The 16375-nt window shown below is 43.2% G+C and overlaps 1 protein-coding gene across 4 annotated transcripts in view; it reads left to right on the top strand.

Annotated features, from left to right (window-relative positions):
* Window positions 1-444: 444 nt before the first annotated feature.
* Window positions 445-16375, top strand: part of LOC115159112 (E3 ubiquitin-protein ligase UHRF1) — a 43687-nt gene continuing 27756 nt past the window's right edge. For 2 of the 4 annotated variants that reach the window (XR_003868840.1, XM_029708538.1), the window contains exons 1-3: window positions 445-796; window positions 8627-9097; window positions 12276-12616. Coding sequence is in view for 3 of the 4 variants with exons in the window: in XM_029708538.1 (XP_029564398.1) it covers window positions 644-796; window positions 8627-9097; window positions 12276-12616 (965 nt within the window). In the remaining variant the exon portion in view is untranslated. The remainder of the gene's footprint in view (window positions 797-8626; window positions 9098-12275; window positions 12617-16375) is intronic. The other 2 variants (XM_029708536.1, XM_029708539.1) reach the window with 1 other exon arrangement.

The raw sequence follows: 16375 nt of genomic DNA, 5'->3' as shown, positions 1-16375 counted from the left end.
ACACGCAACACAGCGTCTTGTCTGACAGAAATTCACAGGAAGAAGACCCTCCATAAACGTATATAAACCGTTCATAGAAGTTTTGAACAGTTTGGGAGAGCAAGTGGTATAAAGAAGCTATACATGCCATCAATGCTTGTCCATGTTCAGTATGGGCTGCATTTTTTTCCTTTTTTAATCCCATCTGTTTTGAAAAATATTGTTAGATTTAGAAAAAACTTTGTCTATTTATCAACCATTAGAGCAATGGCTAGCTCTTTACAATGCAAGTCAGTAAAGGCTTTAATTTGACATTGAAGTTATACATTTTATATAGATTTGTAGAATGTCCACTGCTTACATTGCACATTCTGAAAACGGTGAGAGACTTTCGTCCCTTGTATTCGTTTATTCATTGTACTGCCCACAAAAAAAGGGCCCTGCGCCTTTAACGGCAAATTGTACATAATTTTATTTCGCGAGATTTGCTTGGCGCGGTGACCCATGTGAGAGACACATCCTGCAAAAATCATTCTCCCCTGCAGAGAAAAAGGCTATGGAGCGCTGAACATTTTCACTTGTATCCCCCTTCCCCCAAAGGCCCCGTATTTGTTGTGATCAGATTTCTGTAAAAAAAAATTGGTGGCTATCGGGCGGTGGAACGATGTGGATTCAGATTCGGACCATAGACGGAAAGGAGACACGAACCATTGAGGATCTTTCCAGGCTGACCAAAATTGAGTATCTGAGGCTGAAAATCAAGGATATCTTCAATGTAAACCCCCAACAACAACGGTTATTCTATCGGGGCAAACAGGTAGATGCTATCTGTCACCTTTGGCCATCCTAACAGTCGTTTGTTGTGTGTTTACGGTGCCGGATTAGGTGCTAGGCTGTTAACGTTGTACATAGCACTGGAGCTTCCTGTTTTGAAGGGAATTCGCCAACAGTTCTTGCGCAAGAGCTGAGAGGACGGACTGTGGTGCCATATTCATATGCTGTCATTGTCCCCATGCATTCTGTCTACAATGTTGCAGTTTTCAGTAGGCCTGTTTTTCCAAGATGCATGCAACAATGTATCAATGTAGTAGCCAACACTTGAGCTAGACAGCTGAGAAAAGGCATATTATTCGTGACCTTTTTCCAGATGTACAGTGTTATCCACATGTCAGGAAGGCATCCCGTTATTAGAAGCTTATTCAAACCCCCATGACCAGTGCGATATAATCTAGATGCAATGCAAACAGGATTCTACCACGTTTTCCAAAATATTTGGGATCTTGATGACTGTCGTCGGGACCTTTTTGATGTTCATGTGATTGTGTTATTCATTTGTTTAGTTCAGGATGCGTTGCTCCACGTGCCTTGCAGTCAAGTGAAGTGCAGTGTTTACACCCGCGCGCTGGTGGTTTGACAAACTCAACGTCACTACATCGTGAATAGTGGTTAGGTAGGAAAGTAATCTAAGCATGGGGACTTTGTTTCCCCGTATTCTGTATGTAGGTTACATGTAAATCATGGTTGATGGATACGAATTCTGCTGGACAGTGTTGAACAAGACTAATACTCCTGGGGATTCTAGACGCTGAAGTAGTAGATTCAGAGACAATTGTCATTGAATGTGAGATTTATACTTTTTTTTTCTCTCCAAGTGAGCTTTGACATTGATCAGCGACATTACATCTTTTACAATATGACATTGATCAGTCTTTACAACATTGTCTTTTCTGCGACTTCGTATAATGCCTTCTCATAATTTCAGTGTTTGTGAAGGTAATATGCTAGAATGCTCTGTACCTTTTTTAGGGCCCTGTTTCCAGTCTAGTAGTAAGGACCTGCGACCAGAGTGTTGTCAGAATATGCATACACTCACCTTGTATCCTTTCTGTCCAGTGTTTGAGCCAAGTATAATGACTCAAAATGCCATCAGTTAAGAAAGACAATGGTGATTGGGTTGGAGATGGAAATGCTGCCGTGCCCCTGTGATGGTCATTCAATCCTTTGTGTGTGTGTGTGTGTGTGTGTGTGTGTGTGGGATGTCCCTGTGCATGTCCCAAATAGAAACCTTTTCCAAATAGCACTACTTTTGACCAGGGCCCATAGGGAATAGGGTGCCATTTGGGACAGACCGTGTGTGGGGAATATTACATCTGGAATAACGACTCAACATGCACCTCATAAAGAAAATACTGCTTTTTCTATTATCATAATGTAATCTGCTTCACACCTTCCTTTTTTAATCCAGTTATTTGATTTACCATATAAATTGATTCCTCTGAAGGCACTTTAGCCATCCTTAAATCCTAGGCCCTGTAAATAAAAAAAACTAAAGGAGAATCATGACTGCCATTGAAAATAAATGGCTTGCTCTTGTTTTGCTGGATTTTTGACACTACATTAAGGATTTAAGTGGTTTTGTGTTTACACATCCATGCTTTGGAAGGGATTCCAATTTCGGGGATGTTGTTCGTTGCTGTATAATGTGCAGTACAGCATGATGTGTCAGCCATTTTGAATTTTTGAATGAGGAATTCCCATGTGCTCTCTTTTGAGAGGAAACATGGGACGGAGCCACGGCAAGCTTTTTTTCATTTTTTTATGGGGATCAAGCAACTAAGCGTATTCCATTTTAATGTGAATTTAAACAACAAAAGACCCGCGTTCGATTTGCTTCAGTTGGCAGCCTACCTACGTTTTCATCACCTTGTGATGTATGCATGGCTGGCTGTTTCTAAGGAAACAATATGCTTTTCTCTTTTCCATACTGAGTGTTGTGTTATCCCACTATCCTTTTATTTAGGCCTAGTTTATGAGAATACGCACTGGATTATGTTTCTAAGGTTTATTATACAAGAAGACCTTTGGTTTTCAGTGCTGATATTGTGTAGTACTGTAGTGAAGTAGTAGTAGAGTAATGTACTGTAGTAATCTTTGTATTTCCTCTGCCTCATAGGATAGCAGGCAGGGTGGGTGGGGGATTTACACGTGTGAAGTAATGTGAAGAATGAACCACGCGCAGTACCGACTACCATCACACTATTAAGACTGTTGCCAGGAGCCAGAGGAGACTCATTCAATTTCAAAATGGCGTCGTCCTAGCCCTAGTTCAAAGCATGTGTACTATGCCCTTGCGTTTGAACTACTGTCAATGTTCGAGAGCCACAGAGGTCTTGTAACAGTCTCTTAAGTCTGTGAACGGATCTCTACCTGCCTATAGTCAGTCACAAATGTTCCCTTTCCGAGAGTACAGTCACTGCCTTTCTCTTTTAGATCCTGAGCATACCGTCTTGTCACACACACAAAAACAGAACACTCTACTGAGCAGACCCTGTCCACTGAACGTCTACTCTGAGACTTGTGATTGGCTGGTTTTGAATTGTGCTCCCTCTCTATTGGCGAGTGAGCGTCTCTCAGGGTTAATATTTCACAGAAAATGTGTTGAAAGAAAGCCAAAGAAAGCCACTCGCACTGATGGCATGTTTTATAAATGCTCCTAAATGTGAAAAAAGACAGATTAAGAACTGTTTTTAATACACACACACACACACACATTTTCAACATTACACTACAGGCTAATAAGCCTTGACACTTTTTTTTCTTAGTTGGAAAAGCAGGGCATTCGTTCAGTCATTGTTATTGCTCTGTATATGAGAGGCAATATGGCTTTGTAAGAGAGCTGGTTGGTTGCGTTCCTGGGTCTTTGCTTATGGGGGACTAAGATAGTGTGTGCTGCAGTCAGCCATGTGTACAGATGCCCCGCTCTCCAGTTTAGGGTTGGCTGAAGGTTTGGAGCCTGTTGTCTGACACGGCTGAGGGCACTGGAATCCAATTACACTAATGGAAGTTGGTGTCCTTTCTGAGTTAAGAAAGGGACGGTGTGTTTCACGCGGTGGAAAAGTGACCGATTTTATTTTGGATCTGTGTTGAGCAGGCAGCGTGAAGTAGAGGCAGACAACAAAGGACCAGTTTTCAAACATTTTATTTAAGGCATGGTTTTTCTATAACTTAACTCAAGACTCAGCCTATTCTCAATTCACATATTCTTGATTTAGTTATTTTCAGTTGTATCAAAGAAGTTATTTTAAAAACCATGCAAGATTAAAACGTAATGAATTAAATAAACAAAAAAAGGGCCCAGGAAGCAGGCGTCCATTTTCTTAAACAGTTCAGTGGCTACGTGCTCTCACCAAACGCTTGCCACATGCACTCTGCAACAGGGATCCACCATGCTTCTGGACTGCATCACATCCGGTGTGATGTCCGCACCTCAAACAGAAAGAAACAGGGATTTTATTCAAGTCAGGTGAACATACTCAATGAACCAGAGTGTGCCGAGTTAACAGTACATGACTGATTGCCAAGTTAAGCAGTGGTACTTGAGGTAGATCAATGCCACAAAGGCTGCATTTACACAGAGAGCCCAATTCTGATATTTTTTCCCCCACTAATTGGTCTTTTGACCAATCACATCAGAACTTTTTATATCAGATCTTTTTCAGAGTTGATCTGATTGGAAAAATGTCTAGTCTCAGTTTAGCAATTTTATGTTTGTATGCCATGGATTTGGATTTAGGCTAGTTATCAGCTCAGTCTAGTTATTTTGTTTACGGTTCCTTCAGTGGTGATGTGTTTTACTTCATTTGAATATCAGCTAGCTACAGGAACTGTGTGTCAGTTGTTCTTGGTAATGTGAGGTAAATGGAAGTGCTTTCTTTTTCACTCTACCAGACCAGCTTGTCAACAACAAAAAAACGCAGGCTCCTGCTTTATGAACACGACGGCTAGAAAGAAACACGGTTTGGGGGCGGAGGAGAGCAAGCCGAGTCTATTCAAGCCAACTTCTTTCTAGCCATGTAATTACTAGAGATGAAGAATGGAATCTGTTTTGAGGTTTAAAAAAAAAAAGTGTGTGTTCTGTATAGATGAATAAATAAAGCAATAGAGTTTGGTATAGGCTAGACAGCGAGTTCCATGTCAGTGTTTTGGGCTGCTTGGGGGGGTGTTCGCTCTTTGATTAGAAACGTGACCTATTTTTTTTTCTATTGGCGGTCTAGCGGGCGGGAGGCGAGGGGTGGTTTGGGTGGTGGGGGGAGGGGTAGGGTGTGGAGCTCACTGTCTGGTTGAGCAGTGTGTGCGTTGGGCGTTTCCTGCCCTATCCCAGAGTTCCCTGCCAGGCTCTGACTGCAGACTAGTATCTGACCACCAGCCCCCACTGACTGATTTGGTTTTGCACCTTTGTTGCGTTAGGGAGATGAATAGTCACACATACACTAGCTCTGACTCGCTTACAAAAATACACATGAACGCCACACTTGTACGTACTCACTCACTCACTCACTCACTCACACACACACGAATGCACCTAGTGCATTTCGGAAGCACAGGTCATGTACCGATTCTTTTGAAAGGCTCGGCACGTACGCAGAAACACCTTTCCAAATTCTGATAGAAATCTCAGGTGGTCCAATTCACTTGATTGGCAGGCAAAGATAACCACCACGAAAGTACAAGTGGTTATAATAGAAATGGTCTGTCATTTTAATTGCGTATACAGAGTACTTTTCTCTGTTGCGTTAAATCGTTGATAGGCTAGATGCCAAGGCATATCTGTCAACCAGGACAGTGTCTAAATAGACTTTTCCAGGTTCGGCCTGGCGATGTTAGTGTTGCCCTCCTCTCCACCTGGAGTAGATTAGGTTTCTGTTCTGTATCATAATGAACAGGACCCGTCCAACAATTGACCTAATTCAAATACAAAAGTAGCTGTTTAATAATTATTACGTGTTCAGATTATGTTGTTGTAACCTTGCCAGTGCGTAAGCAAAGCGCATGTCAATGTCTGAGTGATGTGCTTGTAATAATTTAGCAATGAGCTTTTCAAAGACAGTCTGGCTGACTTGTCAGTCGTCGCCTCGGATAAACAATGACATTAGTTTGAGGAGAGGTTGTTCTCGTCATCTACAACCAAATAATGACACACACGCGGACGAACACTCACACGCAAAGTGGTTGTGCCACTGCCACCACGTGGTCGATTTTTTTGACCATGCTTTCCACATATTTTTCCGTTGGTGTTTCTTTTCCTCCTTAGTCTAGCAGATGACTGAGGTTTTATTGAGGATGACATTTACATCCCAGTCTGGAACTTTGCTATGCCCGTAGAGTAAATGGTGTTCAACAATCTATTGAAAAATTTGCCAAAATGTAATACATATGCCAACTTTGATTTAATTGTTTCTCAATTATGCTTTTTTATGTATGTTTGTATGTATGTATGTGTGTCAACAATCCTTCCAAAGGACCATGCTATGGATTACATTTTGTGAAAATCATGGTATTTTTTTTGCTCTGGGTTGTGAGAGGAATCGCTTGTATGAGAAATGCATTTCAGCATATATTTTCCAAGAGAATCTTAGCTAGAACACATTTTCTCGATATCAACAATTGATTCAGTAAAAGTCTGAAGAATACGTCCCGGACCAATCACACCAAAATGTGGTGAATGCACAAGATTCTGAAGCGAAGATATGATACATCAATATCCGTAACATCCACAACTGTTATGGATGTTACGGATATCATAACGCTGAAAGAGGATTCTGACAATGAAAAGAGAGAAACGAATTATAGACCACACAAAACCTTAGTTTCCTAAAAGTTTCAAGATGATAAGGTGCATGTTTTATGACCCCCCCCCAAATGTTATGTTACATTGCCTGTCCCAGTCACCCTCCTACCTTTACAAGACTGTGGAATACGCAAACAAAACTTAGTATTGCTTCATTAACATCTCATCTTCGTAACTAATACTGGGTACAGCTGTGAGTGGAAAAACAAGCTTTGTGAGCCCTTTCTAAAAGCCATGAAATATGGTTGACAGAAAAGCCTTTTTTGAGACTTGGCCACCTACTCTGTAAATGGTCAAAATTAAACTTTTCAAATAAAGCTTTGAACTCCAACACATAGACCTTTTGAAGGATAATGGTTTCATTTGGAAATGAATGCTCAGGTCGACTTTTACACAGAATCGCCCAACCATAACTTTTCAAATACACAGGATGGAAGACATCCAATCGCCCCAAATGTTTTACCACCCCTTGACCATAGCTAAACCCCAAATTTGTAGAAGCTTTATAACATCGGATATCATGGGTACTAACTGGACCTGGGTTTTGAGTGTAATTATTTTTATTGCCTAAGCCCTAAGGAGCCTATAAAATGTCTTGTTGAAGAGGGAGATTATGCAAATAGTAATTGACTCTCCAGTTTAAAGGTCAAACGTGGCTAATGTACGCTGTGTTATGGGATACCATGCATGACATAAAATAGGCTTTTCCCGACACAATAGATTAATTCTAGTCAGTGTGCCGCAGCCTGCCTGGTGTCCCTTTTTCTCCACGATGGTGTCTAGTCCACCGTAGAAATAGAATTACTAGAACGGACATTCCCATTGAAGTCAATGTTCTGTGATGGGTAGTAATTATATTTCTGTGCTATGCTGTTTACTCCACACGGCAGGCAGGCAGACAGACCTAGACACAGACAAACGCACACAGACAGGTGACCATAGTGTTTGCGGCTGCTCTGTTCTAAATTTCATGAGTTTATTAAATAAGGGAGGCTAGAGGACGGGAGATTGCACTCTCTGTCACAAGCCAGTCTGGAGCGCCTCCACTCTCGTTTCTCCTTTTCTGCCTCAATAAGTAACCGAGGAGAGGAGCGAGTGGCCATGCTCATTTCTCCAACACAATGGAGGATGGGAAATGGTCTGGTCACTGGTTACCTCGCTCGCTTCTGCTCTGATGAGATGAAGCTACGTCGATCCATTGGTACACAACTAGCTGTTTGCTCACCATTATACCATAACATTTTCATGGAAGTCGGCTATAACAAGAGATACAGTAGCTTAAAAACACATAGCAAGTAATGAGGCAGCCAGAGATGCAATGTTTCTTTATGTGAGGAGTCTCTCACTCTCAGAAGTGGAGCCATTTTCTGACACAAACCAATGACTGCGGAAATGCGCCACACCACCATCTGAAAGACAGACCGAGATTGTGGGGAGGGAGTTTGTCGATATGGAGGGGTGGTGGGGGGGGGGGCTTCTTTATTGGTTGCCATAGCAACTTAGGTAGTGCCCCCCCCCCCCTCCAGATTTATTATTTTATTTATGTATTTATTTGAGGAAAAAACGCAGTGGAAGGCAGAGATTTGTGTCGTTTTTGCACAGGAATGGATGTTTATTTTTCCCCGTAGCGTTTAGCTTTAATTCCGAATGGTATTGAGCATCAACACATTGTCCCTCCTCACCCTTCTGAAGAACCGTGGAATTCTGTCTTTTTGCCGAGCTCTTTGTTTTCTCCTGACAACCAGCTCCGGCTCGATATATGCTTCTGACGGCGACGCTATGCTGTTCATTTTAATATTGCGCAGATGTCTGCCAGTGCCTGAGAAGAGAACCCCCCCCCCAAAAAAAGAAAAAACTACACCAAAATGGCTGCCGAACAGATCCGTGTGTGTGATTTTTCAGATGCAAGATGGCCATACGCTGTTTGACTATCACATAGCTGTTTTACCCACCTCAAGCAAAACAGAGAAACAATGTCTGCCTAACTAACAGATCCATTTGTGTGTCAATATTTTTCAGATGGAAGATGGCCACACGCTATATGACTACAACGTGGGGCTGAACGACATCGTCCAGCTGCTAATCCGTTCTCAGGCAGGGGATGCTCCCGACAGCCCCCTCGTCCCGCCCATTGCACCCCCTGTCACCCCTAAGGACTGTGACACCATGTCCAGTAGTCCAGCTCTTCCCCCCACCACCTCCAACACCACGGCTGGTGCAGCTACCACCCCCTCCCAATCCAAGCCTACCATAGTGGCCCCCAAACCCATCCCTACCCTCACCACAGTCAACAACAACACAACCACAACCACCAGTAACAGCAGTACCACCAACACCAGTACCACTAGTACCAAAACCAGTAACACCAGTGATCCCAATAACAACAGGGCCAAGTCTTCTAGTCCACCAGCACCGCTGGAGAAGCTCGACAACCAGCCATCAACCTCTACACGTCCCTTCCTCATAGACGCCGGCATTGGGGTGTTCAAGGTGAGAGAACTTGCTGGTCTGTGGTACCATTTTCACTCAGGTTGTGGTTTGTGTATGAAAGCCTGTGAGATAATATAATATATAATATTACGTTCATTCAGTAATGGTCCTTTTGAGCCGGATATGAACCAGCTAAGTGACCCCTAAGGATACAACTCTCCCCCACCGTATACTTGTGTCTTGAAAGGTTTCAAAACCCTACTTTCTGTCCTCTAGTCCAGGTTGGTTAGTTTCACAGTTTAGGAGATACTGACGTTTGTTTCGTCATTTGTTTCCGTGATGGCACTGGCACACTACCTCTTCTTTGCGTTGTTGTGGTTTTTGGACCCACATGCCTGTGTTAGTTTGAATTGGCATCTGCCCCTCACTCCCTCAGCATTCTGTGTTCAACTGCCATAGCGACCAGTGGATACAGACAAAGGGCTCTGGAGGGTTTCGCTACTGTAGCAGGTCCAGTGGTGTGGGTGCCATTCTGGCCTTCTCTGGCTGGCTGGCTGGCTGGCTGGCTGGCTGGCTATCTTGTTTTGTGCTTGTGTGTCTGGCACTGTCATGTTGCCCTTCACCTCTCCCCTCCCTGTCACCCTGGTTAGATCCATCGCTAGAGCTAGTGTCAGTCGTCAGGGAAACGGTCTGTAAACATGCATGACAGACCTGATCCTGTGTCTCTACTCTAGGGTGATGCTAACAGACATTCAGTGGAGGTTGTTATTCTTCTGGGCATCTTGGAGTAAGAGTGCTGATTATAGGATCAGTTTAGCCTTTTAGATCATAATGAATACGATATGGGCAGGGGGGACTTGTTCCTACGTCAGCACTCCTACTCTGAGAAGAGTTTTGAATATGGGCCATTTACTTAAATTTCCCTGTTGAATTATGTCTGTACTTGAGCTCTGAACGTTCACTTCATGGGAGCCATGTTGCTACACGTTTAATCTCCCCAATGAATCAGACGTTTGAGTTGGGAAAACTTTATTGCCGCGCAACAAACGGTTGCTAAGATTTTTCTTGGTAACTTATTTCTTTTTTTATACTCCGTTACAGTAAGCGGCAAGGCTGACACGTTTTTGATAGATAAGACAGTTAACACCATAGCCAAGCTGCAGGGGAGCTGGGGCTAAGGATGCCAAGCAGACTCAAGCCAAGAGACACATGCGCAGAACTTAACCCTGAGAAAAGGCATGCTGGCCTACTGCTGGCGAACCACAGTGGCTGTAAATGATATGTAACAGTCTCTTGGCTCAATGAAAAGCCAGTGCTAGCCATCTACCATCAAGGTGATGACTGGCCCTGTGTGACTCAGTTGTGGCTTCAATTTATGCAGGGATCACACATACGCATACCAAAATTGTATGCACTCTGATATATTCTTAGCTTTGGGACACATCATCGGGAGAATGTGTATTGGTTGGACTTCCTGAGTTTGTCCATCGTTCTGGTGGGTGGCAACAGAAAATAACAATACCACAATATAGCTGGCTTCACCCAAAAAACACATTTCCTGTCAACAAAAGGAACTCTACTTACCAGACATAAAGTGAAATGTGTCCCTCATTATCAAATAAACGTCAGAATTCAACATTTGTCCGACGCTCACCATTCCTGCCAGTAGACAACGCACGTCACGCTAGATTTCCTACCACAAAGTCTACCACTGTTTGCACTGCAGGAATATGGTGCGGTTTGGACAAAAGTTGGATTCAGATGTTTATTTGATAATGAGGGACACATTTCACTTATATTAGGGTAGGGTTATTTTCAGTCGCCACCCACCAGAACGATGCATAACTCAGGAAGTCCAACCAATACACAGACTCCCGATGTTGTGTCCCAAAGCTAAAATATTTTGTACTGCATGTGAATATTAAGAGTAGACCAAAAGGCTGCCTTACTATGATGCTGCTACTCCCCCCCCCCCCCCCCCTCAGCCTTTGTCCACAAACACTCACTGACGAACTTTCCAGAACTGATGAACATTCCAGAACAGTGATCTAATCCTTAGTTGCTAACTCTATTAGCTAACTATGCTATGCTACTCATCATAACATAAACTGAGGACGCATCAAGAGGCGATCTGAATCCAGACCCAAGCCTAGAATGCGTGGAACACAGAATACTTCAGACGTCATTATAAAGGCCTCGAGAGAGGGGGAGGGTGAGGTGTTAGTCACGAAGAAACAGCGGGGTCTCCAAAACCCACAGTCTGCAGAAGCGTGTTTGGTTCCTCACTTTGATTCTCATCCATACGTAGTCTGAGGATGCTTCATTCAGACTGCTGTTTCATGTGGTTATGTCATTAGCTCCAGGGGAGACGGATAGCGAAAGCAGTGTCGTCTCCACAGGCCCACAAGGACTGCTAAAAAATAGTGGCATTCGGTATCAATAATACTCTGAACCTGCAACCATTAACTTAAATAAAGGATATAGAGCTCACTGCTTCTGCAAATCTCCATTTCTTTAGCCATGATGATACACATTGTAATCTAAACATTGCTAGGCCCACGCCTGAGTTTGGCCTTGCCCCTCCCTCCCTGTCTCAGTCGTGTGCTTTGTTCTTCTTCCATCATTAAAGGTCCAACACAGCTGTTATTTGCAGAGAGGTTTGGAACTCTTTCTTATTGGTCTATTAACTAATTTACCGCCTGATGATTTCACCAGGCAGGCCATAACTCCATCCCACCAAAACAGGCAGACATTTCAGGCGGTCTTTTCAAACAGCTCTTACACTAAAAGGGCATTATCATAATTGTTCACAATTGGAAATTATATGTTTGACTGCACTGGGCCTTTAAATAAACAGAGGCTAGTTGGAGAATTGATAGCCAAACACCATTAACTAGGCTAACACAATTTCACACTTAAGTCGTTCTCATTTTGTTGCTTCCAGTGGTCCACTGATGTTTTTTCCCCCAGCCACTTTGTATTCCAATGTAAACAAATGCTTGTCAACAATAGTAAAAACATTTTTTTATGGCTATTTGCGAAGTAATTGCAGAGGTCTATTTATTTTAGAAATGTCCCATATGTCTTTGTCATTTTTCTTTGATACGTACATTTCATTATCCAGACACCTGCCTTCATTAATACTGAAGCCAGATGTACTCTTAAAATTATATAGAATAATACGTGTATTTTTATGAATATTTAAGAGCTAAACTATTTCATTTTTCTTATCTCCCAGATAAATGAGTTGGTGGACTGCAGAGACATAAGCATCGGTGCCTGGTTTGAAGCCTGCATCGACAACGTGACGCGAACCCCAAAGGGTCAGAACGGCAACAGCAAAGCTCCTACAGCGGGGAAGGTTGGCAGGCCTAGCAAAAGGACTAATGGCAAGCTGGAGACAGAGCCGGGCCAAGGCCAAAGCCACCCCTCCTCCTCCACGGACAGTAATAATGGAAATAATGATTCTACGTTAAACTCGGACAGTGGGCCAGGGGCTGGGTCCTCCACCTCTCAAACAGACTCTACTGCCACAGACAAAGAGAAGGAGGATGTCACGTACCATATCAAATATGACGAGTAAGTTGGTGCACCTGAGGAAAAAGGCAGCATGACTTGTCTGTATTTCCACTTAGGAACCCTATTTTGGATGTATTTTCCTCCTTTTTGGGGAGGGGGTCATCTACAATTGATAGTTTCACCCACCCAGGTTTGCTTTCGTTAATTCCCTGCCATTTGGTTTCTTTAAGGCGTGTTACAGTAGGTCCTATTCTTTTGGAATGGGTCACCTACTTTTGGTTGGTAAGTAGGAGTACGGTATGTTGTGACGAATCCTACCAGGTACAGTGAGTTCCAAAAGTATTGGGACAGTGACACCTTTTTTTGTGGTTTTTGCTCTGGATTTGAAATGATACAGTTACTGAGGTTGAAGTGCAGACTGTCAGCTTTCATTTCAGGGTATTTTCATCCATATTGGGTGAACCGTTTTGAAATTACTGAATTTTTTGGTACCTAGTCCCCCCCAAACCCCCCCCCCTTTTTAGAGGACCAAAAGTATTGGCACAAATTCACTTATACTGTATGTGTATTAATAAAGTAGTAAAAAGTGTAGTGTTTGGTCCCATATTCATAGCACACAATGACTACATCAAGCTTGTGACTCTATACATTTTATTGAATACATTTGAGGTTTGTTTTGGTTGTTTCAGATTATTTTGTTTCCAATAGAAATTAATGGTAAATAATGTATTGTCATTTTGGAGTCATTTTTAAATTAATTAATTTATTTTACCCCTTTTCCTCCCCAATTTTGTGGTATCCAATTGGTGTAACTTGCAGCGATGAGACAAGTTAGTCTTGTCTCATTGCTGCAACTCCCGTACGGACTCGGGAGAGAGGCTAGTGTCGAGAGCCATGCGTCCTCCGAAACACGACCCGACCAAGCCGCACTGCTTCTTGACACAATGCCTGCTTAACCCAGAAGCCAGTCGCATCGGAGGAAACACCGTACACCTCGTGAGGGTGCATGCGCCCGGCCCGCCACAGGAGTCGCTAGAGCGCGATGGGACAAGAACTTCTCTGCCGGCCAAACCCTCCCCTAATGCGGACAACGCTGGGCCAATTGTGCGCCGCCCCGTGGGTCTTCTGGTTGCGGCCGGCTGCGACAGAGCCTGGACTCGAACCCAGAATCTCTGGTGGCACAGCTAGACCACCGTGCTACTCAGGAGGCCCTTGGAGTCACTTTTATTGTAAATAAGAATACAATATATTTCGAAACACTTCTATGTTAATGTGGATGCTACCATGATTATGGATAATCCTGAGAAAGTTAGACGCGCAAACATCATAACCCCCTAAAATGCTAACCTCCCCTATTATTGTAATGGTAAAAGGTTAGCATGTCTTGGCGGTATGATATTTGTGCGTCTAACTTCCTCACTCCTCATTATTCACGATTCATTCAGGACTATCCATAATCATTGTAGCATCCACATGAATGTAGAAGTGTTTAGAAACATTCTATCTAAATTAATTTCTATTGGGCACAAAATAATCTGAAACACAACCAAAACAAACAGAAAATGTATTCAACACATTTTGTAGAGTCACAAGCTTGATGTAGTCATTGCGTGCTATGAATATGGGGCCAAACACTAAACTTTAGACTACTTTAATAAACACTAGTGAATTTGTGCCAATACCCCTAAAATGGGGGGGGCTAGGTACAGAAAGTGCTGTAATTTTTAAAAGGTTCACCCGATATGGATGGAAATACCCTCAAATTAAAGATGACAGTCTGCCCTTTAACCCAATAGTCAATGTATCATTTCAAATCCAAAGTGCTGGAGTACAGAGCCAAAACAACAACAAAAAAGGAGTCACTGTCCAAAAGTGTTTGGAGTCAGAGCTGTGTAGACTGGGGTTGCTGGGGAGTTCAGGATATCCCATTACATGCCATATATTTGGCTGTAGAAGTGCTTTGATATCCCCTTACAGTATGTAGTCACACCCCAGTAAATACAGAGGAGGTGAGATTGCATGCAATATAAGTGGTGATAAATCTAACATAATACCTCTTTTATGTATTGCTGCACCAGAAGTGCCAGCCACTCCCTCAGTAACCTTTGACCTGGAAAACTAAAGCTCAGGCAGTAATGAAACGGCAGCATTAACTGTTTTCCTTACCAACCTGGTGGGACACTGGCCAGTGAGTCAAAGGCAGGTCAAAAGGCAACAGAGTTATTTCCTGTCTCAGAAATCCATTCCCAAAAAATGTCTGTAGACCAGTGAGCTTTGCATGTTTTAGGACAGACAGATAACCCTCTGACACTGGCTAGTCACCTGGAGTAATAGCATAAGAACCAGATTTAATACAGTAGACAAGTCAGTTGGTAATCTGAGATGTTGAGTCTCATTTTTCCCCAACTTCCATGGCCTCTCTGAAAACATTGCCAGTAGTTGGTGTTTATAACCAAAACTTGGACGACATGTACAGTTTTGCAAAGTAGTGTCAGGAACCGGCTCGTAGCCCTTAACAAAGAGGGAGACAACATGCAGATAACAGAATAACAAAAATATATTTATTAAGTAAACTATATACAATTAACAATGCTGTGTTTGTGTGTAATCAGTAGTGTAAGAGAGTGGTTGCGTACAAAGATGGTGATGATGAGAGGTGCCAAAACAAACAGGCCACAAAATGCCACAACCAAAAATAGTATGTCTGTGTGGAGAGAGGGCTTCTCAATGAACGGGGCAAAGGTGTATTTATCCCTGGAACACACCCGGGCCCAGGTGTGTCCCATTTCGCTGAGGCCCCTCCCGGCTCCGCCCGCCGTCATCCTATCAAGGAAAAGGAGCGTAAAGAGAGAGAATTCGTCAGACAGTGGGAGGGTCGTCACAGTAGCTAACATCTGCAACGTATTAATAGAAATGTTTTGTTCTTTTACGTAATTAAATCAGAAATCACCCTACATCCTGCTGGATGGTGAAAGTCCCTTTTGTTGGGGATGTAAACCCGCAACTCTTTGGTTCAGAGGGAAAGGGGTTGGGTTGGGGCAACGAGTTTAAAACCACAGCCCCTGATTCTGCCTGCCTGTCTGCCTGCAGCTTATGAGGGAAAGGAGGATGGAGGTGGTGGGGAGAAGCTGCTAGATGGAATTTGAGTCATCATTTTCAGGGAAATGAATTCAAAGGAGCCGTTGCCAAGGTAACCGCGGAGTTCTCGGGAGCGTTACTCTAAACCCCATTCCAACTGCTGCCTAAAATTGAGCTGCACATCTAGCATGTTGCGAGTGAGGTGCATAAGGCTTTTTGCTGAGTGAACCACTTCTGTAGCTACCAATCTCTCTAGCCCATATGTATCAAACTCATTCCACAGAGGGCCGAGTGTCTGCAGGTTTTTGCCCCTCTCTTGTATTGGATTGATGAGTTACGGTGAGTGATGGGTTACGAACTCCCATCACTTGGTTGTATGTGTCTTAATTGGACACAAATTGAAAGGAGAAACCAAAAACCAGCGGACTCTCGGCCCTGCATGGAATGAGTTTGACACCTCTGTTCTACTCATTGGCCATATTTGAGTATGATGGTTGGAAATAAACATTTATATTTCAAATGACCCCAAGCCAAGCAGCTTTTGTTCCTCTCTCTGTGTTGTGGTTAGGCAAGGCTTTCCAAGGCTCGCCTGCCTGCTGTATAATTTGAGGCAGAAAAACAGCTTGTCAGAACTGAAACCACCCGTTTTACTTCAAAGTCTTGGGCTAATCTCTAAGAAATCTTAATTAATGAGGCTCAAAACCGTTGCCTCCAAGATGGAGAATCGTCTGCATTCTTTTG

This window comes from Salmo trutta, chromosome 23, assembly GCF_901001165.1.
Source record: "Salmo trutta chromosome 23, fSalTru1.1, whole genome shotgun sequence".
Classification (NCBI taxonomy): Eukaryota; Metazoa; Chordata; class Actinopteri; order Salmoniformes; family Salmonidae; genus Salmo; species Salmo trutta.
The sequence above is the reverse complement of the archived record's forward strand: the minus strand, read 5'-3'. Positions and strand labels throughout refer to the sequence as shown.